Source organism: Centruroides sculpturatus, unplaced genomic scaffold, assembly GCF_000671375.1.
Source record: "Centruroides sculpturatus isolate CEXI.00-Female unplaced genomic scaffold, Cexi_2.0 scaffold656, whole genome shotgun sequence".
NCBI classification, from domain to species: Eukaryota; Metazoa; Arthropoda; class Arachnida; order Scorpiones; family Buthidae; genus Centruroides; species Centruroides sculpturatus.
Window position 1 is genome coordinate 263,579 of NW_019384824.1, and position 26,205 is coordinate 289,783.

At 30.5% G+C, this 26,205-nt stretch overlaps 3 protein-coding genes across 10 annotated transcripts in view; all 3 read right to left on the reverse strand.

Annotated features, from left to right (window-relative positions):
* The window catches only part of LOC111629993 (H(+)/Cl(-) exchange transporter 3-like), an 83,412-nt gene extending 75,061 nt beyond the window's left edge, over positions 1 to 8,351 (reverse strand). The window contains exons 1-2 of one of the 4 annotated variants that reach the window (XM_023373974.1): positions 5,764 to 5,784; positions 4,738 to 4,952 (exon numbers count right to left, since the gene is read on the reverse strand). In XM_023373974.1, coding sequence (XP_023229742.1) covers positions 4,738 to 4,927 — 190 coding nt within the window. In that variant the 5' untranslated portion in view covers positions 4,928 to 4,952; positions 5,764 to 5,784. Of the gene's footprint in view, positions 1 to 4,737; positions 4,953 to 5,032; positions 5,107 to 5,252; positions 5,284 to 5,763; positions 5,785 to 8,221 lie in introns of those variants that run through there. The other 3 variants (XM_023373973.1, XM_023373972.1, XM_023373980.1) reach the window with 3 other exon arrangements.
* A 2,897-nt stretch (positions 8,352 to 11,248) lies between these two features.
* LOC111630000 lies at positions 11,249 to 13,952 on the reverse strand. 3 transcript variants are annotated; one of them, XR_002757442.1, is made up of 3 exons: positions 13,916 to 13,952; positions 13,401 to 13,615; positions 11,249 to 12,957 (listed from the first exon to the last, which is right to left on the reverse strand). XR_002757442.1 is itself a non-coding variant. In XM_023373993.1 (2 exons), the coding sequence occupies exons 1-2, from the start codon at positions 13,752 to 13,754 to the stop codon at positions 13,234 to 13,236; spliced, it is 441 nt and encodes a 146-aa protein (XP_023229761.1). In that variant the 5' UTR covers positions 13,755 to 13,874; the 3' UTR covers positions 13,215 to 13,233. The 3 variants fall into 3 exon arrangements, 1 of the variants encoding a protein (XP_023229761.1); XR_002757441.1 differs by lacking the exon at positions 11,249 to 12,957 and having other exon boundaries at positions 13,215 to 13,615; XM_023373993.1 differs by lacking the exons at positions 11,249 to 12,957; positions 13,916 to 13,952 and adding an exon at positions 13,696 to 13,874 and having other exon boundaries at positions 13,215 to 13,615.
* Positions 13,953 to 23,579: 9,627 nt separating this feature from the next.
* LOC111629985 lies at positions 23,580 to 25,335 on the reverse strand. Of its 3 annotated transcripts, XR_002757432.1 has the most exons (3): positions 25,299 to 25,335; positions 24,784 to 24,998; positions 23,580 to 24,340 (listed from the first exon to the last, which is right to left on the reverse strand). XR_002757432.1 is itself a non-coding variant. In XM_023373962.1 (2 exons), exons 1-2 carry the CDS (start codon positions 25,135 to 25,137, stop codon positions 24,617 to 24,619), a joined length of 441 nt encoding a protein of 146 aa, XP_023229730.1. In that variant the 5' UTR covers positions 25,138 to 25,257; the 3' UTR covers positions 24,598 to 24,616. The 3 variants fall into 3 exon arrangements, 1 of the variants encoding a protein (XP_023229730.1); XR_002757431.1 differs by lacking the exon at positions 23,580 to 24,340 and having other exon boundaries at positions 24,598 to 24,998; XM_023373962.1 differs by lacking the exons at positions 23,580 to 24,340; positions 25,299 to 25,335 and adding an exon at positions 25,079 to 25,257 and having other exon boundaries at positions 24,598 to 24,998.
* Positions 25,336 to 26,205: the final 870 nt, after the last annotated feature.

The window sequence follows — 26,205 nt, forward strand, 5'->3', positions numbered from 1 at the left end:
CTCTATTCCACATCCCTTCTACCTTTAACCACCAAAATTTAACAGCATCTACGTCCCTTACATACAAGTTACCTTGCCAAATTTCGTTTCTTCGCCATTACCTCTTCCAGAGATATTGTATACATAACAGCCGGAAAAGTAAAATACGAGATTCTGAATGAGATGCGAACCCGAACCCTCCGCCATCATAAAAATCTATCAATTTCCTTAATATTTAGGTGTATTATTAACTAATCCGTCTAGACTAGTGTTTCTTAACACCGAGCGCTTGCACTCTTAGGGGTAAAGAAAGCATTTTCGGGGGTGCGAATGGTAACGGTAGGTTTTTTAACCTTTAAATGTGTAATATAAAATTTAAAGCTGTCATATACAGGTACTGTACTACACAAACTTGACTCGATTGTACAGTGTACTGTACTCTCGGAGCCCACGATAAACCGGAAATGCTATCACCACATCCGGGACCCTCGCTAATTTCCTATCTATCTTTAGCACCTCCAACAGAATTTTCAATAGTTCCGCGAAATTCCCCCGAAAAAATAAACAAATTACCGTATTTTCCGGCGTATAAGGAGCACTTTTTTCCCCCAAAAAATGCTGTCTCAAAATGGGGTACGTGTTATACGCCGGTAAATACGGTAACTGAGAAAAAGATATATTTACAGAATTTTAATTAATTAAAGTAAATAAAAATAAAAACGAATACTATTAAATCAAGACTTAATTAATTTTCAGTGCATTATTCTGCGTGATAATACGTAATTAAGATATATAAAGAAGATTACCAGCTTAAGGAAAGAGGATTATCTACGTGATTAATCTACATGTAAAGATATTATGCGATATAAAAAAATTATAGAATTAACTTAATTATTTCATTAAACAATTAACCTTAATTAAATAAATAGTTTGATAAGTTTATCGACTGTTTTCATAAATTCTCCCCTTAACACGTCGCCATTTTCGACCCGTGCTGCCATCTGTTGAGTGTAAAAGATAAAAGAGTAATTTTAACCCGATTAAAATTAAGTAGTGAGGATCCTGGCCAATTCACCAACCCCATTATCAGTTTAATTTCCCAAGAGTCTGTCCGAGTCACTCTACAGATTTTCTTTTTAATCGAGGGAGAGTTGGACATAGGAAATGCATCCGGTAATAAAACGGATACCAACATGCAGCGACCCCAAGGAAATTGAGACTAATGATGCTAGAGAAAGAAAATCAAAAAAACACACGTGTTGCTTGTGTTAATGTATTAATTATGAACACGATACAATGCCTGTCTTACCAATCTGCCACATTCTATGTATATTTATTCTATATTCCACAGTGTGTTTGTGTTTGGCCTATAAATTGTTAGAGATAATCAATTTGGAGAATTACACACAAAATTTCCTATTAGAATATAAATATATTTTAGTTAGCATTCATATTTTGGTTACAGATCAATAGGAACGTGCAAAAATTGGTTCCTGCTGAAACATAGAGGTTACTTCTTATTTTAAGAGTTAATCATCGATATTTTGTTTGAATTCCAATTAAATTACTTCTGTATTGAAGTTGTAGTTTTAATTATATCTGAGAATGTAAATGTTTCATCCGCTTCCAATTTAAATCGCCTTTTCCAGATATTCTCCCGTGCGTATTGGCACTGGTCCCAATGACGTAACGAGGTGTTCTAGTGACGTAAAACTGTTTAGGCCGATGCGGAAACCTCTGGACCATACATTGCTGCATTTCATTGTTAGTTTCGAACGTTTGGCCTCCCAAAATTGCACGATTGATAATCCGGTGAGGGATCCAGATTAAAAAATGGATGTTGCACAAGTCAAAATATAAGATTTCCGAAAAAGGTAGATGTAAATGAGAAATTATTGCATTTACGTACAATCTTATCAAAGACAGATACAGGACAATATAAAAATATGTAATGAATCGAGGCAAGAGTTGGCATTGAATAGAAAATGGAAGAGAATAACGACACACACCGAATTTGAACTTTTAAAAGGAATAATTTTAATATACTGTATTTAAAAATTTTAAAAACTACTTTTATTGGTCCTGTTTTCGAGATTAGAGGTGGAAATGGTGAGGGTGATTTCACCCGACAATATACGTTACTACAGTGCATTAATTAACTTATACGTATATTAGTGTTTATTGGGTTTCGGGATGGATGGGATGTTGGGGTGGGAATACACCCTAAAACACCATTAAATGCATTTTCGTCGGACTTAGTTACGTCATCAAAGTTTCAGCCTTAATTATAACGATGAAATCTGAGTTGCAAAATCTGAGGACATAATACTAGCAAGTTAAATAGAAGAGTTAAAAAAAAAAAGACATGTACAACTTACAAGTAAAAAAATTGCATTAGCTTTCTCCCAAATTTGCATGGCTACGTAAAAAAAAAAATGCTTATTCCAACAAAGAAAAGGAAGGAAGGAAAAATCTAAATTTAAAAATTTCTATTCAAATAAACAGATTATTTTTTTTATTTTTTTGACACAGAAGCTTGTTCGACGATATTCTCTACAAATACTTCAGGAAAATATGATTTGCTAATAACAAATTATAACTAATAACTAAACTAATAAATAAACTAATAACTATTTCAAGCATTTAGTTATTCGCCATAGTGGTAATAAAAAAAAATGCTCTTGAAGACGTGTCGATTGTTATCGATGCAAATACAACAGAGTAAACAATGCTCTTATCAAAAATAAAAATAATATTGAACCATTGAATTATAATGGATATAACCATAGAGAATCTCAAATCTATGAATGCATTAATAGTCCTTTCTTTGAAACTTTTTGAATGTTTACGCTAATACACAGAAAGATGCTTTAAAACAGTTGGCGTGAATTCGAATAAAGCCTTAACTCGATGGTACCAGTTCTTTGAAAACGATCTGACAAGTCAAGATGGTGAGAGAATCGTTACGTAAGCTTAATATTGGAAGGATAAGGGCATTTGCCTTTTACGTTGGCCCTTATTCTTCCATGCTACAGATATATACAGACCGCGGGATTGTTTTATTCTAAAGAACAGTATACTACAATGAATAATTGGAACTCGAAGAACATCATTGCTAGTCATAACTAGTTGACTGACACGTCCTCAATCATTAAGGCCAATCTTATTGCGGGTCAGACGCACACTAATGGTAAAATTGATCCATATAATTGGTGCCACGCGTCGAATATCTGATCCAACTTTACATAGTTTACTGATTTGCATATTGATGCGTACGGTATTTTAAAACAAATATCAGTATCGTTTAGTATCATCAGTGAACAACCATGATACACTATTGTCATATTGTTTAATTGAGTATAATGTATTGTGTTTTCGAGATTTTTAAAGAAGAGTGATATTCCTTTGTTTTCTAATAAATAAATAAAAATTAATAGAACTCCAATAGAATAAAGGTATTTTCCTCGTTAAAATTAATTCCAACCCTTAGGGAGGAAAGAGAAGCTTCTTTCAAAGCTGTAATCAAAAGCAGGAAGTTTGATAGGATTATTATACAGAAAACAATCGCCGAATTGAAAGCATTCTATTGAAATTGTTTCCGTGCCGAAGTAAAAAGCGGGACACTCAACAGGCTTTTAACAATGTTATTGGTCAATGCACAGCCAACAAAGAAAAATATTATATCAAGAGGAGGAAAAATTGAATTTTTATGTATAGAATGACAGTACATGGCATCAAAATTTTATATAATTTGAAGCAAAATAAACTGTCAAAAAGATTCAAAATGGTGTAGATTATTATAGCGACTTTTTCTCACGTATTCACTACATTAATTAATAATATTATTGTTAACATTTCATTAATTATTAATGCCCTTTACATCGATAAATCTTAGAATAAGCCTAAGTATTAATTTATGCAAAGAAAGAAATGTTTTAATACATTAAATAGAAAGTACAGTACAAGTTGCGTGACGTCAGAATTTAAGAATTTCATGCTGTTTGTTGCGTGTATTTAATAATACCATCTTTTGTCATAGAGTGCAGATGTTGTTAGGTCGATTTATATTCTATTAATTCTCGTATATTTTTCAAAGGAATAACGTCATAAGGGTCTTAATGATAACTCCCGTAATCGTCTTGGCCGGCATATATTATATAACGATAATCTTAGTAGCGTGTACATTTTTTTACATGTTATTACGCCGCTTGTATTGTACTTAATAAGACATTTACGGGTCGAGGTTGAGTAACTTACAGAAATAAATAATTATTATTGTCCTTTAAAAAGTAATTCATCTTCTGGCTGCGAGTTTCTGAAAAATATGAGCCATTGTATGAACAAAATATGCATTAATCGCGGATTGAATAGGTAATTAAATACTATTTTTAATACCCGAATTCAAGGATTTTTCTTGTTATTAGTTTTACAATGTAAATCTAGTGCATAGATATATAAATCAGTAAGTGTATTTGTATGTAATCTTTCTGTCAAAAAATACAAAAATAACGACAATATTTTTATCAAATTTGAAATAAAACTTAATTCACTCGGCATTTATATACGCAATGTCTATAAATACGACGATAAATCAATATAGAAAAAATTGTATATAATTAAACACCGAAAGTATTTTGAACGTAACAATGTGAACTTGTGTTAAATTTAAATTGACGTTTGTTTTGCTGCCATCTATGAGTAGTAATTCGAACCATAGAGAGACGAAACGATAAGGCGTGAGATCAATTTGAGACTTACCGGATAAATCACCGAGAGTGGTCAATCCTTCTTCTGACGTTTCTACGGAATACGTTTGATTATCTTCCTTGTTTTCGCTGGCATTTTGTGACATTTCCGATTTCGAAGCATTACCGTTAGTCGATTGATAATTAGCGACGTGATTCGTGGGAGAAACCTTTCTGCCATTCACCAGCGCTTCGGTTTCCATAGCAACTGACGCTTTGACCAAACGACTAAACGCAATAAGGTAACAACAGTAAAAAAAAATAAATTTAATTTAAAAAAAAATTAAATTAATTTTTTAATTAATCACCTAAGCTCAAATGAATTAATTTTAATCGATCGCCCGTAAATCCGTTTTCTAAAAAACATTTCATATGTTTATGAAAAAAATCGCTCCTTATGTCATCTCGATACGTCGACGTAACGACATTTGCGTCACTTCCTACTTATTAATTTATAATTAGTTTAATTTGCCTAGCATAAAAAAAAAATTGTTACCAGCGTAAAAACATACAATAGTACGGACGTACCGTGTTAGAGGTAACCTTTCCAGTAACGCCATTGCACTAAAAAAAAAAGATATAATAATAATTGATTACGTCGTTGCGACGAAACTGACACCTGGCGGCGAAACGCTTCTCGGTTAATATTATAGTTGTCGTCTGTTTTTATTTATTTAAGAAAATATTAAAATCGAATAAAATCCAAAAGGCAGTTTTTAAATTTAAATTTGCTACTAATTAGTTGAAATTATGGAAATAAAATAAAATAAATAAAAAAAATTTGAATAAAATTCTAGACGGCGCATTACACCGATTTTCCCGCATCTCCGCATTCATTCATAATGTATAGGTAAAAGGGGAATACGCCCGTTTCTGTACGTTTACCTGCTTTCGGGGACGTTTTAATAACGACTTTTACTTAAAATAAAGGCGTAAATCTCTTCGAAAAATGCATTAGACGATTCTATATTATTTTATTTATCGAATTTTTTTTAAAGAAAACGTCTCTTTAACCGGCGTAAAAATCGTAACGACTTACCTGCGACGAAAGGTGAATGAGGAAAAATACACTCGTCATGTGTCAGCCTGGAAATTGCTTTTTATTGGATTCATAAAGCGCTGACTTGCGCAAAAGTTTCTCGAAATAATCGCCGTTAATTGAAATTATTTAAAAACAAAAATCCTAACGTAATGACAATTTGCGCCTGTACGCGGCCATTTAAATAAAGGAAAAACAACTTATTAAATTTTTTCAAAATTTCTCATATAAATTCGTATATTTTCTAATAAAAAAATAATAATTTTCCCATTTTATTATATTAAAAAAAAAATAGAGAAACTCCTCACATATTTAATAATCTTGGTATATTTTATATAGGTCATACAGAGTGAAAAATCGATATTGTTATTAAATATATATATATATATTTTTTTTAAATTTTATTGTTTTATGGAGCTAAAAATCGTACAGATGTATAAAATTTTTATTTCTAAATTTCTTTATTTCACTTATAAACAGAAGAAATATTCTCCAATAGACAAAGTATTAGAGAATCTTCTGTGTTAAATCTCTAGAAAATAAAAATATATTGGATTTATTTTTGTAAAGTTGCAATTTACTGTATTTTTAATACTTTTTTTCTTTGTCGCAGTACATTTCTTGTTACTTGAAAGTGATAATTCTTTGCCTCAGAATTCAGATTCTATCTGTGTACAGATAAATAAATAAATTAATTAATTTTGTATGTAATTACACAGTTAAATGTATGCCAGTTTATTCTGTAAAATATATTTTATACAAGTATTTAACATTTAATTATGTGCAGTTATGCATATACAAAATTAAACAGATTTATTGAAATATATTACAATATTAATTACATTAAAACTTTTTATCCATTACCTATATTCAAGTTTGCATGCTATTGAATTGTTTAAACATTTTATCTTATTTTTATTTAAAAACTATGTGTATAATATTATTATTATTTTTTTCTTTTATCTAGAAATTTAATTTAAATAATTTTTGTTAGAATAAAATGGATGTATACAATTTTTAAAACATGTTACTAAGAAAAATGATAAAAATAAGAGTTATTTTCCGCTGAATTATATAATTAACCCATTTATTTACCACTCGCATCTGACCCATTAAACTTGTACTGAATTTATCATCAGCTGCTATCCTTAAAGGTAATGTAATGATTTTGATGGATGTAATGTATAATATGATAGATGAGAAAGGCGAAGAATATGGAATAATACTTTTATTTTATAAAACATTTTGTAATGATTATTACATAAAATTTTAATATATAATTTTCCATAAATATTTTTTAAAAAATTAACAAAATTTTGCAGGAAGTACAGCACGTACAGTACATAAATTTTTCCGAAACAGTATATTTTGTGAATTATTTTATCATTAACGCTATAAAATAATTAATTTAATGTCTTTAAATAAATATTCTGTACTTAAAATTATTTCTAGCGAATAAATAGAATTATTGTTAATTGTAATTAGTATGTAGTTTACCGAAACAGGTGTTATAACATCGACAACATGGAAACGTGTGGCTAAAATTGTGCTTAATTGTAAATTTTCTGTTAAAATATTGTTTCCAGTTAAACAATACGTTAGGAACGAGTGAAAAATTCGTGTTTAGTGCTTGGTACATTCTCCATTGTAAAGATTTAGATCGGAATAGTTTGTAAAAAAACTGCATTTACGTGTGGCTTCTAAGTCCTCACAGTAAAAAACTCCATTTAAGATGATGGCTCGTACAGTACATAAACCCGATACCGAAATCAATATACCGTGCATTATGTATAGTTAGAGGAGACGTTATTATATTATTATGACAAAATATATTTTATATAAAAGAATTGTGCAAGTAACCTTGTTTGTCTTTTTATTTTTCTTAAGTGTAAATTGAGTGAAGCTAAGAATAACTTCGTGCATTACTTAGAAGTCTTCTTCAGACTATTTTTCTATAATTTTCTACTAGAAATTCTTATAGTATAATTTATTTATTAGCATTTATTAACTGTCAAGTTTACAACTGGTTTTATATTAATATTTTATAGTTACTAATCAAGTTAATCATTTTAATTTACTTATAATTTTAATTATCAAACAATTATAAAACGAATTAATTTTTAAATGTAAAAAAATTGAATAATATAGAGAAAAATAAGGAGCAAATTGGATTATTGATTGATTAAAACTTAATTATAATTAATCCTTCATAGCAAATGCTTTAATCTATATTAAATCTTAAAAGAATGCGTAATAATTTTTAAAAAATTAATTGAATTTTAATTTTTCTGTTAATTTTTACCATTATTAATCAATACTTTTAGCTAATTTTCAAGGATTATATTATACTTTATTTATATCTCAGGAAGAGATGAAGATAAAGAAACGAAAATTGGCATGATAGCTTATATAATAAANGAAAAATTATAAATACCAATAACCGGAGAAATTTTCTTACCTAATCCACAATCCACAAAACTAAATAGGCATATCTTTACATCTGCTCGAAATTGATGTGATAAAGTGCAAGTAAATTGCCGTTATCAACGAGCATGAACCAGAATGAACTCTGCCCTGTGGAACAAGCGAATATTTCGAAAAGTTTCTCATAAATTTCAACTTAAACAAGTGAAAGTTACTGGTAGAAATAATATTTTTGAAAGTTCTCGCCAGCTTTTTAGCGGTTAACTACAAAAATAATACTATAAAAAAAAATCCAGCAACGAGTTGCTTAACTTTCCAGGCGAAAAGTATTTTCTTAAGAAACACTACGACATATTTTGTATATGGCGCCATCTGTTAGGAGATGTTATTAAAAAATAACTTTTATATTATTAAGTATTATAAAAAGCCAAAAGGCTTAATATTTGGGAGTAGAAACGTTAACGAGATCCTCCCTGGACTTTTATCGTCTCTATTCCACATCCCTTCTACCTTTAACCACCAAAATTTAACAGCATCTACGTCCCTTACATACAAGTTACCTTGCCAAATTTCGTTTCTTCGCCATTACCTCTTCCAGAGATATTGTATACATAACAGCCGGAAAAGTAAAATACGAGATTCTGAATGAGATGCGAACCCGAACCCTCCGCCATCATAAAAATCTATCAATTTCCTTAATATTTAGGTGTATTATTAACTAATCCGTCTAGACTAGTGTTTCTTAACACCGAGCGCTTGCACTCTTAAGGGTAAAGAAAGCATTTTCGGGGGTGCGAATGGTAACGGTAGGTTTTTTAACCTTTAAATGTGTAATATAAAATTTAAAGCTGTCATATACAGGTACTGTACTACACAAACTTGACTCGATTGTACAGTGTACTGTACTCTCGGAGCCCACGATAAACCGGAAATGCTATCACCACATCCGGGACCCTCGCTAATTTCCTATCTATCTTTAGCACCTCCAACAGAATTTTCAATAGTTCCGCGAAATTCCCCCGAAAAAATAAACAAATTACCGTATTTTCCGGCGTATAAGGAGCACTTTTTTCCCCCAAAAAATGCTGTCTCAAAATGGGGTACGTGTTATACGCCGGTAAATACGGTAACTGAGAAAAAGATATATTTACAGAATTTTAATTAATTAAAGTAAATAAAAATAAAAACGAATACTATTAAATCAAGACTTAATTAATTTTCAGTGCATTATTCTGCGTGATAATACGTAATTAAGATATATAAAGAAGATTACCAGCTTAAGGAAAGAGGATTATCTACGTGATTAATCTACATGTAAAGATATTATGCGATATAAAAAAATTATAGAATTAACTTAATTATTTCATTAAACAATTAACCTTAATTAAATAAATAGTTTGATAAGTTTATCGACTGTTTTCATAAATTCTCCCCTTAACACGTCGCCATTTTCGACCCGTGCTGCCATCTGTTGAGTGTAAAAGATAAAAGAGTAATTTTAACCCGATTAAAATTAAGTAGTGAGGATCCTGGCCAATTCACCAACCCCATTATCAGTTTAATTTCCCAAGAGTCTGTCCGAGTCACTCTACAGATTTTCTTTTTAATCGAGGGAGAGTTGGACATAGGAAATGCATCCGGTAATAAAACGGATACCAACATGCAGCGACCCCAAGGAAATTGAGACTAATGATGCTAGAGAAAGAAAATCAAAAAAACACACGTGTTGCTTGTGTTAATGTATTAATTATGAACACGATACAATGCCTGTCTTACCAATCTGCCACATTCTATGTATATTTATTCTATATTCCACAGTGTGTTTGTGTTTGGCCTATAAATTGTTAGAGATAATCAATTTGGAGAATTACACACAAAATTTCCTATTAGAATATAAATATATTTTAGTTAGCATTCATATTTTGGTTACAGATCAATAGGAACGTGCAAAAATTGGTTCCTGCTGAAACATAGAGGTTACTTCTTATTTTAAGAGTTAATCATCGATATTTTGTTTGAATTCCAATTAAATTACTTCTGTATTGAAGTTGTAGTTTTAATTATATCTGAGAATGTAAATGTTTCATCCGCTTCCAATTTAAATCGCCTTTTCCAGATATTCTCCCGTGCGTATTGGCACTGGTCCCAATGACGTAACGAGGTGTTCTAGTGACGTAAAACTGTTTAGGCCGATGCGGAAACCTCTGGACCATACATTGCTGCATTTCATTGTTAGTTTCGAACGTTTGGCCTCCCAAAATCGCACGATTGATAATCCGGTGAGGGATCCAGATTAAAAAATGGATGTTGCACAAGTCAAAATATAAGATTTCCGAAAAAGGTAGATGTAAATGAGAAATAATTGCATTTACGTACAATCTTATCAAAGACAAATACAGGACAATATAAAAATATGTAATGAATCGAGGCAAGAGTTGGCATTGAATAGAAAATGGAAGAGAATAATGACACACGCCGAATTTGAACTTTTAAAAGGAATAATTTTAATATACTGTATTTAAAAATTTTAAAAACTACTTTTATTGGTCGTGTTTTCGAGATTAGAAGTGGAAATGGTGAGGGTGATTTCACCCGACAATATACGTTACTACAGTGCATTAATTAACGTATACGTATATTAGTGTTTATTGGGTTTCGGGATGGATGGGATGTTGGGGTGGGAATACACCCTAAAACACCATTAAATGCATTTTCGTCGGACTTAGTTACGTCATCAAAGTTTCAGCCTTAATTATAACGATGAAATCTGAGTTGCAAAATCTGAGGACATAATACTAGCAAGTTAAATAGAAGAGTTAAAAAAAAACATGTACAACAAGTAAAAAAATTGCATTAGCTTTCTCCCAAATTTGCATGGCTACGTAAAAAAATGCTTATTCCAACAAAGAAAAGGAAGGAAGGAAAAATCTAAATTTAAAAATTTCTATTCAAATAAACAGATTATTTTTTTTATTTTTTTGACACAGAAGCTTGTTCGACGATATTCTCTACAAATACTTCAGGAAAATATGATTTGCTAATAACAAATTATAACTAATAACTAAACTAATAAATAAACTAATAACTATTTCAAGCATTTAGTTATTCGCCATAGTGGTAATAAAAAAAAATGCTCTTGAAGACGTGTCGATTGTTATCGATGCAAATACAACAGAGTAAACAATGCTCTTATCAAAAATAAAAATAATATTGAACCATTGAATTATAATGGATATAACCATAGAGAATCTCAAATCTATGAATGCATTAATAGTCCTTTCTTTGAAACTTTTTGAATGTTTACGCTAATACACAGAAAGATGCTTTAAAACAGTTGGCGTGAATTCGAATAAAGCCTTAACTCGATGGTACCAGTTCTTTGAAAACGATCTGACAAGTCAAGATGGTGAGAGAATCGTTACGTAAGCTTAATATTGGAAGGATAAGGGCATTTGCCTTTTACGTTGGCCCTTATTCTTCCATGCTACAGATATATACAGACCGCGGGATTGTTTTATTCTAAAGAACAGTCTACTACAATGAATAATTGGAACTCGAAGAACATCATTGCTAGCCATAACTAGTTGACTGACACGTCCTCAATCATTAAGGCCAATCTTATTGCGGGTCAGACGCACACTAATGGTAAAATTGATCCATATAATTGGTGCCACGCGTCGAATATCTGATCCAACTTTACATAGTTTACTGATTTGCATATTGATGCGTACGGTATTTTAAAACAAATATCAGTATCGTTTAGTATCATCAGTGAACAACCATGATACACTATTGTCATATTGTTTAATTGAGTATAATGTATTGTGTTTTCGAGATTTTTAAAGAAGAGTGATATTCCTTTGTTTTCTAATAAATAAATAAAAATTAATAGAACTCCAATAGAATAAAGGTATTTTCCTCGTTAAAATTAATTCCAACCCTTAGGGAGGAAAGAGAAGCTTCTTTCAAAGCTGTAATCAAAAGCAGGAAGTTTGATAGGATTATTATACAGAAAACAATCGCCGAATTGAAAGCATTCTATTGAAATTGTTTCCGTGCCGAAGTAAAAAGCGGGACACTCAACAGGCTTTTAACAATGTTATTGGTCAATGCACAGCCAACAAAGAAAAATATTATATCAAGAGGAGGAAAAATTGAATTTTTATGTATAGAATGACAGTACATGGCATCAAAATTTTATATAATTTGAAGCAAAATAAACTGTCAAAAAGATTCAAAATGGTGTAGATTATTATAGCGACTTTTTCTCACGTATTCACTACATTAATTAATAATATTATTGTTAACATTTCATTAATTATTAATGCCCTTTACATCGATAAATCTTAGAATAAGCCTAAGTATTAATTTATGCAAAGAAAGAAATGTTTTAATACATTAAATAGAAAGTACAGTACAAGTTGCGTGACGTCAGAATTTAAGAATTTCATGCTGTTTGTTGCGTGTATTTAATAATACCATCTTTTGTCATAGAGTGCAGATGTTGTTAGGTCGATTTATATTCTATTAATTCTCGTATATTTTTCAAAGGAATAACGTCATAAGGGTCTTAATGATAACTCCCGTAATCGTCTTGGCCGGCATATATTATATAACGATAATCTTAGTAGCGTGTACATTTTTTTACATGTTATTACGCCGCTTGTATTGTACTTAATAAGACATTTACGGGTCGAGGTTGAGTAACTTACAGAAATAAATAATTATTATTGTCCTTTAAAAAGTAATTCATCTTCTGGCTGCGAGTTTCTGAAAAATATGAGCCATTGTATGAACAAAATATGCATTAATCGCGGATTGAATAGGTAATTAAATACTATTTTTAATACCCGAATTCAAGGATTTTTCTTGTTATTAGTTTTACAATGTAAATCTAGTGCATAGATATATAAATCAGTAAGTGTATTTGTATGTAATCTTTCTGTCAAAAAATACAAAAATAACGACAATATTTTTATCAAATTTGAAATAAAACTTAATTCACTCGGCATTTATATACGCAATGTCTATAAATACGACGATAAATCAATATAGAAAAAATTGTATATAATTAAACACCGAAAGTATTTTGAACGTAACAATGTGAACTTGTGTTAAATTTAAATTGACGTTTGTTTTGCTGCCATCTATGAGTAGTAATTCGAACCATAGAGAGACGAAACGATAAGGCGTGAGATCAATTTGAGACTTACCGGATAAATCACCGAGAGTGGTCAATCCTTCTTCTGACGTTTCTACGGAATACGTTTGATTATCTTCCTTGTTTTCGCTGGCATTTTGTGACATTTCCGATTTCGAAGCATTACCGTTAGTCGATTGATAATTAGCGACGTGATTCGTGGGAGAAACCTTTCTGCCATTCACCAGCGCTTCGGTTTCCATAGCAACTGACGCTTTGACCAAACGACTAAACGCAATAAGGTAACAACAGTAAAAAAAAATAAATTTAATTTAAAAAAAAATTAAATTAATTTTTTAATTAATCACCTAAGCTCAAATGAATTAATTTTAATCGATCGCCCGTAAATCCGTTTTCTAAAAAACATTTCATATGTTTATGAAAAAAATCGCTCCTTATGTCATCTCGATACGTCGACGTAACGACATTTGCGTCACTTCCTACTTATTAATTTATAATTAATTTAATTTGCCTAGCATAAAAAAAAAATTGTTACCAGCGTAAAAACATACAATAGTACGGACGTACCGTGTTAGAGGTAACCTTTCCAGTAACGCCATTGCACTAAAAAAAAAAAGATATAATAATAATTGATTACGTCGTTGCGACGAAACTGACACCTGGCGGCGAAACGCTTCTCGGTTAATATTATAGTTGTCGTCTGTTTTTATTTATTTAAGAAAATATTAAAATCGAATAAAATCCAAAAGGCAGTTTTTAAATTTAAATTTGCTACTAATTAGTTGAAATTATGGAAATAAAATAAAATAAATAAAAAAAATTTGAATAAAATTCTAGACGGCGCATTACACCGATTTTCCCGCATCTCCGCATTCATTCATAATGTATAGGTAAAAGGGGAATACGCCCGTTTCTGTACGTTTACCTGCTTTCGGGGACGTTTTAATAACGACTTTTACTTAAAATAAAGGCGTAAATCTCTTCGAAAAATGCATTAGACGATTCTATATTATTTTATTTATCGAATTTTTTTTAAAGAAAACGTCTCTTTAACCGGCGTAAAAATCGTAACGACTTACCTGCGACGAAAGGTGAATGAGGAAAAATACACTCGTCATGTGTCAGCCTGGAAATTGCTTTTTATTGGATTCATAAAGCGCTGACTTGCGCAAAAGTTTCTCGAAATAATCGCCGTTAATTGAAATTATTTAAAAACAAAAATCCTAACGTAATGACAATTTGCGCCTGTACGCGGCCATTTAAATAAAGGAAAAACAACTTATTAAATTTTTTCAAAATTTCTCATATAAATTCGTATATTTTCTAATAAAAAAATAATAATTTTCCCATTTTATTATATTAAAAAAAAAATAGAGAAACTCCTCACATATTTAATAATCTTGGTATATTTTATATAGGTCATACAGAGTGAAAAATCGATATTGTTATTAAATATATATATATATATTTTTTTTAAATTTTATTGTTTTATGGAGCTAAAAATCGTACAGATGTATAAAATTTTTATTTCTAAATTTCTTTATTTCACTTATAAACAGAAGAAATATTCTCCAATAGACAAAGTATTAGAGAATCTTCTGTGTTAAATCTCTAGAAAATAAAAATATATTGGATTTATTTTTGTAAAGTTGCAATTTACTGTATTTTTAATACTTTTTTTCTTTGTCGCAGTACATTTCTTGTTACTTGAAAGTGATAATTCTTTGCCTCAGAATTCAGATTCTATCTGTGTACAGATAAATAAATAAATTAATTAATTTTGTATGTAATTACACAGTTAAATGTATGCCAGTTTATTCTGTAAAATATATTTTATACAAGTATTTAACATTTAATTATGTGCAGTTATGCATATACAAAATTAAACAGATTTATTGAAATATATTACAATATTAATTACATTAAAACTTTTTATCCATTACCTATATTCAAGTTTGCATGCTATTGAATTGTTTAAACATTTTATCTTATTTTTATTTAAAAACTATGTGTATAATATTATTATTATTTTTTTCTTTTATCTAGAAATTTAATTTAAATAATTTTTGTTAGAATAAAATGGATGTATACAATTTTTAAAACATGTTACTAAGAAAAATGATAAAAATAAGAGTTATTTTCCGCTGAATTATATAATTAACCCATTTATTTACCACTCGCATCTGACCCATTAAACTTGTACTGAATTTATCATCAGCTGCTATCCTTAAAGGTAATGTAATGATTTTGATGGATGTAATGTATAATATGATAGATGAGAAAGGCGAAGAATATGGAATAATACTTTTATTTTATAAAACATTTTGTAATGATTATTACATAAAATTTTAATATATAATTTTCCATAAATATTTTTTAAAAAATTAACAAAATTTTGCAGGAAGTACAGCACGTACAGTACATAAATTTTTCCGAAACAGTATATTTTGTGAATTATTTTATCATTAACGCTATAAAATAATTAATTTAATGTCTTTAAATAAATATTCTGTACTTAAAATTATTTCTAGCGAATAAATAGAATTATTGTTAATTGTAATTAGTATGTAGTTTACCGAAACAGGTGTTATAACATCGACAACATGGAAACGTGTGGCTAAAATTGTGCTTAATTGTAAATTTTCTGTTAAAATATTGTTTCCAGTTAAACAATACGTTAGGAACGAGTGAAAAATTCGTGTTTAGTGCTTGGTACATTCTCCATTGTAAAGATTTAGATCGGAATAGTTTGTAAAAAAACTGCATTTACGTGTGGCTTCTAAGTCCTCACAGTAAAAAACTCCATTTAAGATGATGGCTCGTACAGTACATAAACCCGATACCGAAATCAATATACCGTGCATTATGTATAGTTAGAGGAGACGTTATTATATTATTATGACAAAATATATTTTATATAAAAGAATTGTGCAAGTAACCTTGTTTGTCTTTTTATTTTTCTTAAGTGTAAATTGAGTGAAGCTAAGAATAACTTCGTGCATTACTTAGAAGTCTTCTTCAGACTATTTTTCTATAATTTTCTACTAGAAATTCTTATAGTATAATTTATTTATTAGCATTTATTAACTGTCAAGTTTACAACTGGTTTTATATTAATATTTTATAGTTACTAATCAAGTTAATCATTTTAATTTACTTATAATTTTAATTATCAAACAATTATAAAACGAATTAATTTTTAAATGTAAAAAAATTGAATAATATAGAGAAAAATAAGGAGCAAATTGGATTATTGATTGATTAAAACTTAATTATAATTAATCCTTCATAGCAAATGCTTTAATCTATATTAAATCTTAAAAGAATGCGTAATAATTTTTAAAAAATTAATTGAATTTTAATTTTTCTGTTAATTTTTACCATTATTAATCAATACTTTTAGCTAATTTTCAAGGATTATATTATACTTTATTTATATCTCAGGAAGAGATGAAGATAAAGAAACGAAAATTGGCATGATAGCTTATATAATAAAGGGCATGATTCTATTAAATTTTGGTGGTTCAAGGTCGAGGGGGTGGAAAGATAGAGGGGGCACGTTACATATCTCGAGAGGGGTCGGACTTAATGAAGGCGTTATACATTATTAGCATTTACAGTTTTTTATGATATTCATCATTTACCACATTACCTGAAAATTAAGAGTTTTGCCATTCGATAATAACTATAAAAAAAATATGTATTTTTTAAAATATAAAATCTCATAACAGATGGCGCCACACGCAATTTTATTTACCATATTGTAATTAAAAATATAAAAGTTATTTTTTTAAGTAAACAGCCGGAAAAGTTACGCAAATCGTTGCCGAATTTTTTAAAAATATATTTACTGATGTCTGAATATATAATTTTTATAATACAATACTTCACAATATAATAAAACCAATGAATGGGGATAGTTCGGTGGTGGGTTCGCACCCGACCAATGGATCGGCCGCGTGGAGTTTTCGGTGTTTTCGTCAAGTTCCTAATACTTAAACAGAAACCAGTTTCGAAAGTCGTCCCGTGAGACATCGATTCTAAAGAAATTTTGAAATTTTCAGTAAAAATTATGAGAAATTTATTGTAAAATCTTATTTGCATTCAAATTAAAGTTAGTAATATTAAACTTACAATAAGTATCATAAACATTATATTAAAAAATTCAGCAACGAGTTGCGTAACTTTCCTGACCGTTGTTGTATCATGTTTTCTACCTCTTTGTCCCACCAGAATTTTTTATAAGTTTTTCCATGTTCTTTGATTTGACCTAGAGCTTCATTTGCTGCTTCATGCAGTGCTGTTTTTTTATATTTTCGTATAATTCTATAGCGTTATCATATTCTTTTTTTTTTCGATTTTTCATCTAATCTTGTCTGAAACAATTTTCTCGTACTTTCTTCCGCTTTCGAGCTTTCGAGATTAAATTTAAGATCTTTAATTACTTCCATTTCCGCTTTTTCTTCTTTCTGTGTCTGTATTAATCTTCTGTAAAGAATAATGATTTTTACTCTTACTAGAGAATGGTCTGAGCCGCAGATAACACCTCTCTGTGCTCTTTCATCTAAAATTTTAATTTGGGTTCTTTGCTTCGTAATAACATAACCAATAATTGATTTCTACTGCCTAGGATGTTGGGTTCAAGTATATTTATGAATATCTTTATGTTTAAAAAACCCATTATTAACTTTAAAGTAATTTGTATTACAAAAGTCTATTAGTCTTCTTCCATTGTCATTCGTTAAATTTTCTCCGAATTGTCTAATAATTTTGTTATTTCTCAATGATCCCGTATTTGCATTGAAATCACCCAGTAACATTATTTCTCTTGTCTCTCCAGTTTCATCTATCACCTCTTGCAATTTGTTGTAGAACAAATCCTTACCCTCGTGGATTTCATCCTCATTTGGTTCGTATATTCTAATGATAGTAATTCGTCTTCCAAAATATTTAGGTTAACTTTCATCATTCTTTCATCTATTGTTTCAAAGTTGATAATATTTCTCTTAAATTTTTTTTAATCATCGTGGATACACCATATTTTGGCACGCCAGAGTAAATATGCACTTAGTCTTCCAGTTCTTCCATTCCCGACCCTTTCTTTTTTGTTTCTGTTAAGAGCACAAAATCAATTTTCATTCTTTTTATTTCTTTAACTATCTCTTGTCCCTTTAATCTGATCCCTTGTACTGTACATTCCATGTAGCCAAATTCTTTGTCCGTTTACCTTGCCTTAGTCGTTTACCATATAATTCATCCGGTTTCATTTTTCTGTTGTGGTGTGGTTTTTTTACAGGAGATAGGGTGCAGGCTTATTTAAATATTAGATATATTACTTTGAAGAGTTTTTATTACCTGAAATTACGAATTTTGTATCGCAACCAAGGGCGTACCCAGCGAGGGGAGGAAGGGGTAGCTGCCCCTCCCAAGAAGAAAAATTAAAGCGTAGTAATTGACACACAGACACAGCACAGACGTATCAATTTAGTATCAGTTTGAATAATGAATATTGTGACTAGACTAGAGCCATCTGTCGTGAAATCTCACTTTCCCTCCCCACTTCCTCGAAACTAATATGAGTTGTCCCCTCCTCTAGTTCAGATCCTGGGTACGCCACTGGGCCGAACCCACTAGTGTCTATAGAGCGAAAAAATAAATAAACAAGATTCATACCATAATCTTTAGATTTATTCACAAAATGTTTTGCGCACAAATTATTCCCGATATTCTCCTTAATGATGACACTCCTCTGATCGTCGGCCTACCAGTGGCCAAACGGTTCCGTTCCCTGAACACTGGGAGTTCAGTTGTGGTTTCGCACCTGGCCCGAAAGGGCTGGCCACGTGGAGTTTTCAGGGTTTTCTTCGCGTCTGTAACGCCCGAATAGGGGCCAGTTAACCTTAAAAATTCATTCCGGGAGATCTTTTTGAGGTTAACTGGCCCCTAGGCAGATCGCCCATGTGTTGTTACGTTGCCCTTACTTAACTAAACAAACCTCTAATCGCCCGTTAAATATTTATTTTAATTATTTAAAAAAATCTACGAACGAGAGTTTCGAAACGTTCCCGGATATTATGATTTTTTACTTAAAAAAACTTTTACATTATTAAGCAAAAAACTAAAATTGTATGTGGCGCCATCTGTTATCAGATTTCGTTATAAAAACTTTTTATATTTTTAATTACTATAAAATGGCAATTTTGACAGTAGGTGAACATATATATATTAAAGTGTAAATGTTAATAACAAATAAAATCTTCAATTAAGTCCTACCGCTCTGGAGGTACTGTACGTGACCCCCCTCTATCTCCCCATCCTGTCGATCTTTCACCACCAAAATTTAATAGCCTCATATACAAGTCAACATGCCAAATTTCGTTTCTTCATCTTTCTCCCATCCTGAGATATTAAACTAAATAGATGCCAATACATACACACTAGTGATGTGCCGGATCGTTAAAAATGTATATCCGCGGATACGGATACAGATACGGATCATTAGTGTCTAAATCAGCGGATACGGATACGGATCTGAATTTTCGTACTCAGTCGGCGCTGGTGCGTGTGACCTTGGACCGATAGTTGACGCTTTGCGTTAGTAACGCGACGTGTTTTGACTTGCACTGCGCGTATTTTTTGTTTATAGTTTAGTGTGACACGGAATAGCGTAGATTACGTTTGTATTTTTGGAGCGTGTTGAGTTAAATTAAAATAAAAACAATGTAGACAAAAAAGTTTAGTAGTGTAATATGGAAATATTTTACGATAGTAAATGAATTTTGCATGATAAAATTTTTGCAATGTGAATGTGCCAAATATGTGGTTTTAAAAATAAAAAGTGATTTGAATTGAAGTTATTAGTATTTTATTGCTACCTATCTTTAAAATTTTATATAAGTAATGAAATTCATTAAGATAAAAAATTCGTTAAAGATCCGCTAAAAAGTAACGGATACGGATACGAATACGGATATCTGGCACATCACTAATACACACACATATCCACAGAATTGTTTTGCCTTTGTTTTTACTTTTTTGGATTCAAGGGTCTCAAAACATGGAGATTTGCAAAAAAAAAAAAACTCGTAGAATCAAATTTGTATACATATATATTCAAGTATATATAAATACAGTGGGTGATCGGATAACGAACACCTCACAGAACAAACACAAGAAGAAGAAGAAGCGAAGTAAAATAATGAATACCAGTTGGTCTCCCCTTATCTTCGGGCAACAATTCGAAACTTTTTGAAGCGCGGGAGACAGCGACATCGATGCTCAACCCAGTATATGTTGATCGAATAGTATTCCTCTTAACTTTGAAACTCTCCCTTGTAATTCCAGCCTTTTATTTTTCTGACAGAAAGAATTTTTTTATTGTATTCCCGAGACCGTCGGGCGGGCACTCATTAAGTTTTGCGTCGGTTTTTGTTTTCGAAAGGCGAGAGTTTAATAGCAAAGGTAGAGAGTAGGCAGAAGATGTCTGATGTTACTGGACAGTATGGCTCGAACAGGTCTACAGTAGACTGCAGTTCAATCTTATCTAAGAAAAATACAGTATAATCAAGAACACTCAAGCAATTAAAGGAGTAACAAAAACCACATCTGAGAAATAAAGAACATTAAAGAGGTCATAATACAACATGAAACAGATCTGACGACGAAAGAACGCCAAGAACTCTTGAATGAAGAACACCAAAGAGTTTCTTGGTGTTCTTCATTCGGCGAGATATGTTTTCTTCTGAAAAAGAAGATTAATGCCGATATCTGCTATTAAATATCTTTTGAAGAAGTAGGAGGATGTCAGAACAACGGTCTTAGAATGGCTTCCAAACCAGGTTCAGGTTAATAGGCTTGGAAATCTCTACAATTCAATGCTATTAATTATTTCTGAAAAATATATGTATTTTTATTATTACACATAAATAAACGTAGCAAGAAAGTATATATATTTTTTATTTTTTGGAATTTCCAGAACCTATGGTAAATCTATAATCGGTTAACGAACAATTCGGATAGCGAACAAAGTCTTGAAACGGATTATGTTCGTTAACCGATCACCCACTGTATATACTTGTATATGCTCATTAAAAGTAAAAAATTCTAATTTTTCTAATAGATTAATTTATTTGTCCCTATTCCACCCTGGCCCCTCAAATAACCTGTTGAAACGAGATGGAACTACAGTAACGACTTTTTTCTGTAGTTCCACGCGAGATATGTGTCATATCTGACGTGGGGTTGGATTTAATGAAGATTTTATCTCTTGTTAGCATTTACAGATCTTTATAAAATTCATCAAATCAAAATTAAGTCCTTTGCTATTTTTTATAATACTGTAATTAAAAAATATATAAAATTTTTTCGACAGAATCTCGTAATAGATGGCGCCACATATACCTTTTTAACTTTATTATGATTAATAATTTAAAATAGATTTTTAAAATAAAATCTCATAGCAGCCGGCAAAGTTACGCAACTCNCGCACGATTGATAATCCGGTGAGGGATCCAGATTAAAAAATGGATGTTGCACAAGTCAAAATATAAGATTTCCGAAAAAGGTAGATGTAAATGAGAAATAATTGCATTTACGTACAATCTTATCAAAGACAGATACAGGACAATATAAAAATATGTAATGAATCGAGGCAAGAGTTGGCATTGAATAGAAAATGGAAGAGAATAATGACACACGCCGAATTTGAACTTTTAAAAGGAATAATTTTAATATACTGTATTTAAAAATTTTAAAAACTACTTTTATTGGTCGTGTTTTCGAGATTAGAAGTGGAAATGGTGAGGGTGATTTCACCCGACAATATACGTTACTACAGTGCATTAATTAACGTATACGTATATTAGTGTTTATTGGGTTTCGGGATGGATGGGATGTTGGGGTGGGAATACACCCTAAAACACCATTAAATGCATTTTCGTCGGACTTAGTTACGTCATCAAAGTTTCAGCCTTAATTATAACGATGAAATCTGAGTTGCAAAATCTGAGGACATAATACTAGCAAGTTAAATAGAAGAGTTAAAAAAAAACATGTACAACAAGTAAAAAAATTGCATTAGCTTTCTCCCAAATTTGCATGGCTACGTAAAAAAATGCTTATTCCAACAAAGAAAAGGAAGGAAGGAAAAATCTAAATTTAAAAATTTCTATTCAAATAAACAGATTATTTTTTTTATTTTTTTGACACAGAAGCTTGTTCGACGATATTCTCTACAAATACTTCAGGAAAATATGATTTGCTAATAACAAATTATAACTAATAACTAAACTAATAAATAAACTAATAACTATTTCAAGCATTTAGTTATTCGCCATAGTGGTAATAAAAAAAAATGCTCTTGAAGACGTGTCGATTGTTATCGATGCAAATACAACAGAGTAAACAATGCTCTTATCAAAAATAAAAATAATATTGAACCATTGAATTATAATGGATATAACCATAGAGAATCTCAAATCTATGAATGCATTAATAGTCCTTTCTTTGAAACTTTTTGAATGTTTACGCTAATACACAGAAAGATGCTTTAAAACAGTTGGCGTGAATTCGAATAAAGCCTTAACTCGATGGTACCAGTTCTTTGAAAACGATCTGACAAGTCAAGATGGTGAGAGAATCGTTACGTAAGCTTAATATTGGAAGGATAAGGGCATTTGCCTTTTACGTTGGCCCTTATTCTTCCATGCTACAGATATATACAGACCGCGGGATTGTTTTATTCTAAAGAACAGTCTACTACAATGAATAATTGGAACTCGAAGAACATCATTGCTAGTCATAACTAGTTGACTGACACGTCCTCAATCATTAAGGCCAATCTTATTGCGGGTCAGACGCACACTAATGGTAAAATTGATCCATATAATTGGTGCCACGCGTCGAATATCTGATCCAACTTTACATAGTTTACTGATTTGCATATTGATGCGTACGGTATTTTAAAACAAATATCAGTATCGTTTAGTATCATCAGTGAACAACCATGATACACTATTGTCATATTGTTTAATTGAGTATAATGTATTGTGTTTTCGAGATTTTTAAAGAAGAGTGATATTCCTTTGTTTTCTAATAAATAAATAAAAATTAATAGAACTCCAATAGAATAAAGGTATTTTCCTCGTTAAAATTAATTCCAACCCTTAGGGAGGAAAGAGAAGTTTCTTTCAAAGCTGTAATCAAAAGCAGGAAGTTTGATAGGATTATTATACAGAAAACAATCGCCGAATTGAAAGCATTCTATTGAAATTGTTTCCGTGCCGAAGTAAAAAGCGGGACACTCAACAGGCTTTTAACAATGTTATTGGTCAATGCACAGCCAACAAAGAAAAATATTATATCAAGAGGAGGAAAAATTGAATTTTTATGTATAGAATGACAGTACATGGCATCAAAATTTTATATAATTTGAAGCAAAATAAACTGTCAAAAAGATTCAAAATGGTGTAGATTATTATAGCGACTTTTTCTCACGTATTCACTACATTAATTAATAATATTATTGTTAACATTTCATTAATTATTAATGCCCTTTACATCGATAAATCTTAGAATAAGCCTAAGTATTAATTTATGCAAAGAAAGAAATGTTTTAATACATTAAATAGAAAGTACAGTACAAGTTGCGTGACGTCAGAATTTAAGAATTTCATGCTGTTTGTTGCGTGTATTTAATAATACCATCTTTTGTCATAGAGTGCAGATGTTGTTAGGTCGATTTATATTCTATTAATTCTCGTATATTTTTCAAAGGAATAACGTCATAAGGGTCTTAATGATAACTCCCGTAATCGTCTTGGCCGGCATATATTATATAACGATAATCTTAGTAGCGTGTACATTTTTTTACATGTTATTACGCCGCTTGTATTGTACTTAATAAGACATTTACGGGTCGAGGTTGAGTAACTTACAGAAATAAATAATTATTATTGTCCTTTAAAAAGTAATTCATCTTCTGGCTGCGAGTTTCTGAAAAATATGAGCCATTGTATGAACAAAATATGCATTAATCGCGGATTGAATAGGTAATTAAATACTATTTTTAATACCCGAATTCAAGGATTTTTCTTGTTATTAGTTTTACAATGTAAATCTAGTGCATAGATATATAAATCAGTAAGTGTATTTGTATGTAATCTTTCTGTCAAAAAATACAAAAATAACGACAATATTTTTATCAAATTTGAAATAAAACTTAATTCACTCGGCATTTATATACGCAATGTCTATAAATACGACGATAAATCAATATAGAAAAAATTGTATATAATTAAACACCGAAAGTATTTTGAACGTAACAATGTGAACTTGTGTTAAATTTAAATTGACGTTTGTTTTGCTGCCATCTATGAGTAGTAATTCGAACCATAGAGAGACGAAACGATAAGGCGTGAGATCAATTTGAGACTTACCGGATAAATCACCGAGAGTGGTCAATCCTTCTTCTGACGTTTCTACGGAATACGTTTGATTATCTTCCTTGTTTTCGCTGGCATTTTGTGACATTTCCGATTTCGAAGCATTACCGTTAGTCGATTGATAATTAGCGACGTGATTCGTGGGAGAAACCTTTCTGCCATTCACCAGCGCTTCGGTTTCCATAGCAACTGACGCTTTGACCAAACGACTAAACACAATAAGGTAACAACAGTAAAAAAAAATAAATTTAATTTAAAAAAAAATTAAATTAATTTTTTAATTAATCACCTAAGCTCAAATGAATTAATTTTAATCGATCGCCCGTAAATCCGTTTTCTAAAAAACATTTCATATGTTTATGAAAAAAATCGCTCCTTATGTCATCTCGATACGTCGACGTAACGACATTTGCGTCACTTCCTACTTATTAATTTATAATTAATTTAATTTGCCTAGCATAAAAAAAAAATTGTTACCAGCGTAAAAACATACAATAGTACGGACGTACCGTGTTAGAGGTAACCTTTCCAGTAACGCCATTGCACTAAAAAAAAAAGATATAATAATAATTGATTACGTCGTTGCGACGAAACTGACACCTGGCGGCGAAACGCTTCTCGGTTAATATTATAGTTGTCGTCTGTTTTTATTTATTTAAGAAAATATTAAAATCGAATAAAATCCAAAAGGCAGTTTTTAAATTTAAATTTGCTACTAATTAGTTGAAATTATGGAAATAAAATAAAATAAATAAAAAAAATTTGAATAAAATTCTAGACGGCGCATTACACCGATTTTCCCGCATCTCCGCATTCATTCATAATGTATAGGTAAAAGGGGAATACGCCCGTTTCTGTACGTTTACCTGCTTTCGGGGACGTTTTAATAACGACTTTTACTTAAAATAAAGGCGTAAATCTCTTCGAAAAATGCATTAGACGATTCTATATTATTTTATTTATCGAATTTTTTTTAAAGAAAACGTCTCTTTAACCGGCGTAAAAATCGTAACGACTTACCTGCGACGAAAGGTGAATGAGGAAAAATACACTCGTCATGTGTCAGCCTGGAAATTGCTTTTTATTGGATTCATAAAGCGCTGACTTGCGCAAAAGTTTCTCGAAATAATCGCCGTTAATTGAAATTATTTAAAAACAAAAATCCTAACGTAATGACAATTTGCGCCTGTACGCGGCCATTTAAATAAAGGAAAAACAACTTATTAAATTTTTTCAAAATTTCTCATATAAATTCGTATATTTTCTAATAAAAAAATAATAATTTTCCCATTTTATTATATTAAAAAAAAAATAGAGAAACTCCTCACATATTTAATAATCTTGGTATATTTTATATAGGTCATACAGAGTGAAAAATCGATATTGTTATTAAATATATATATATATATTTTTTCA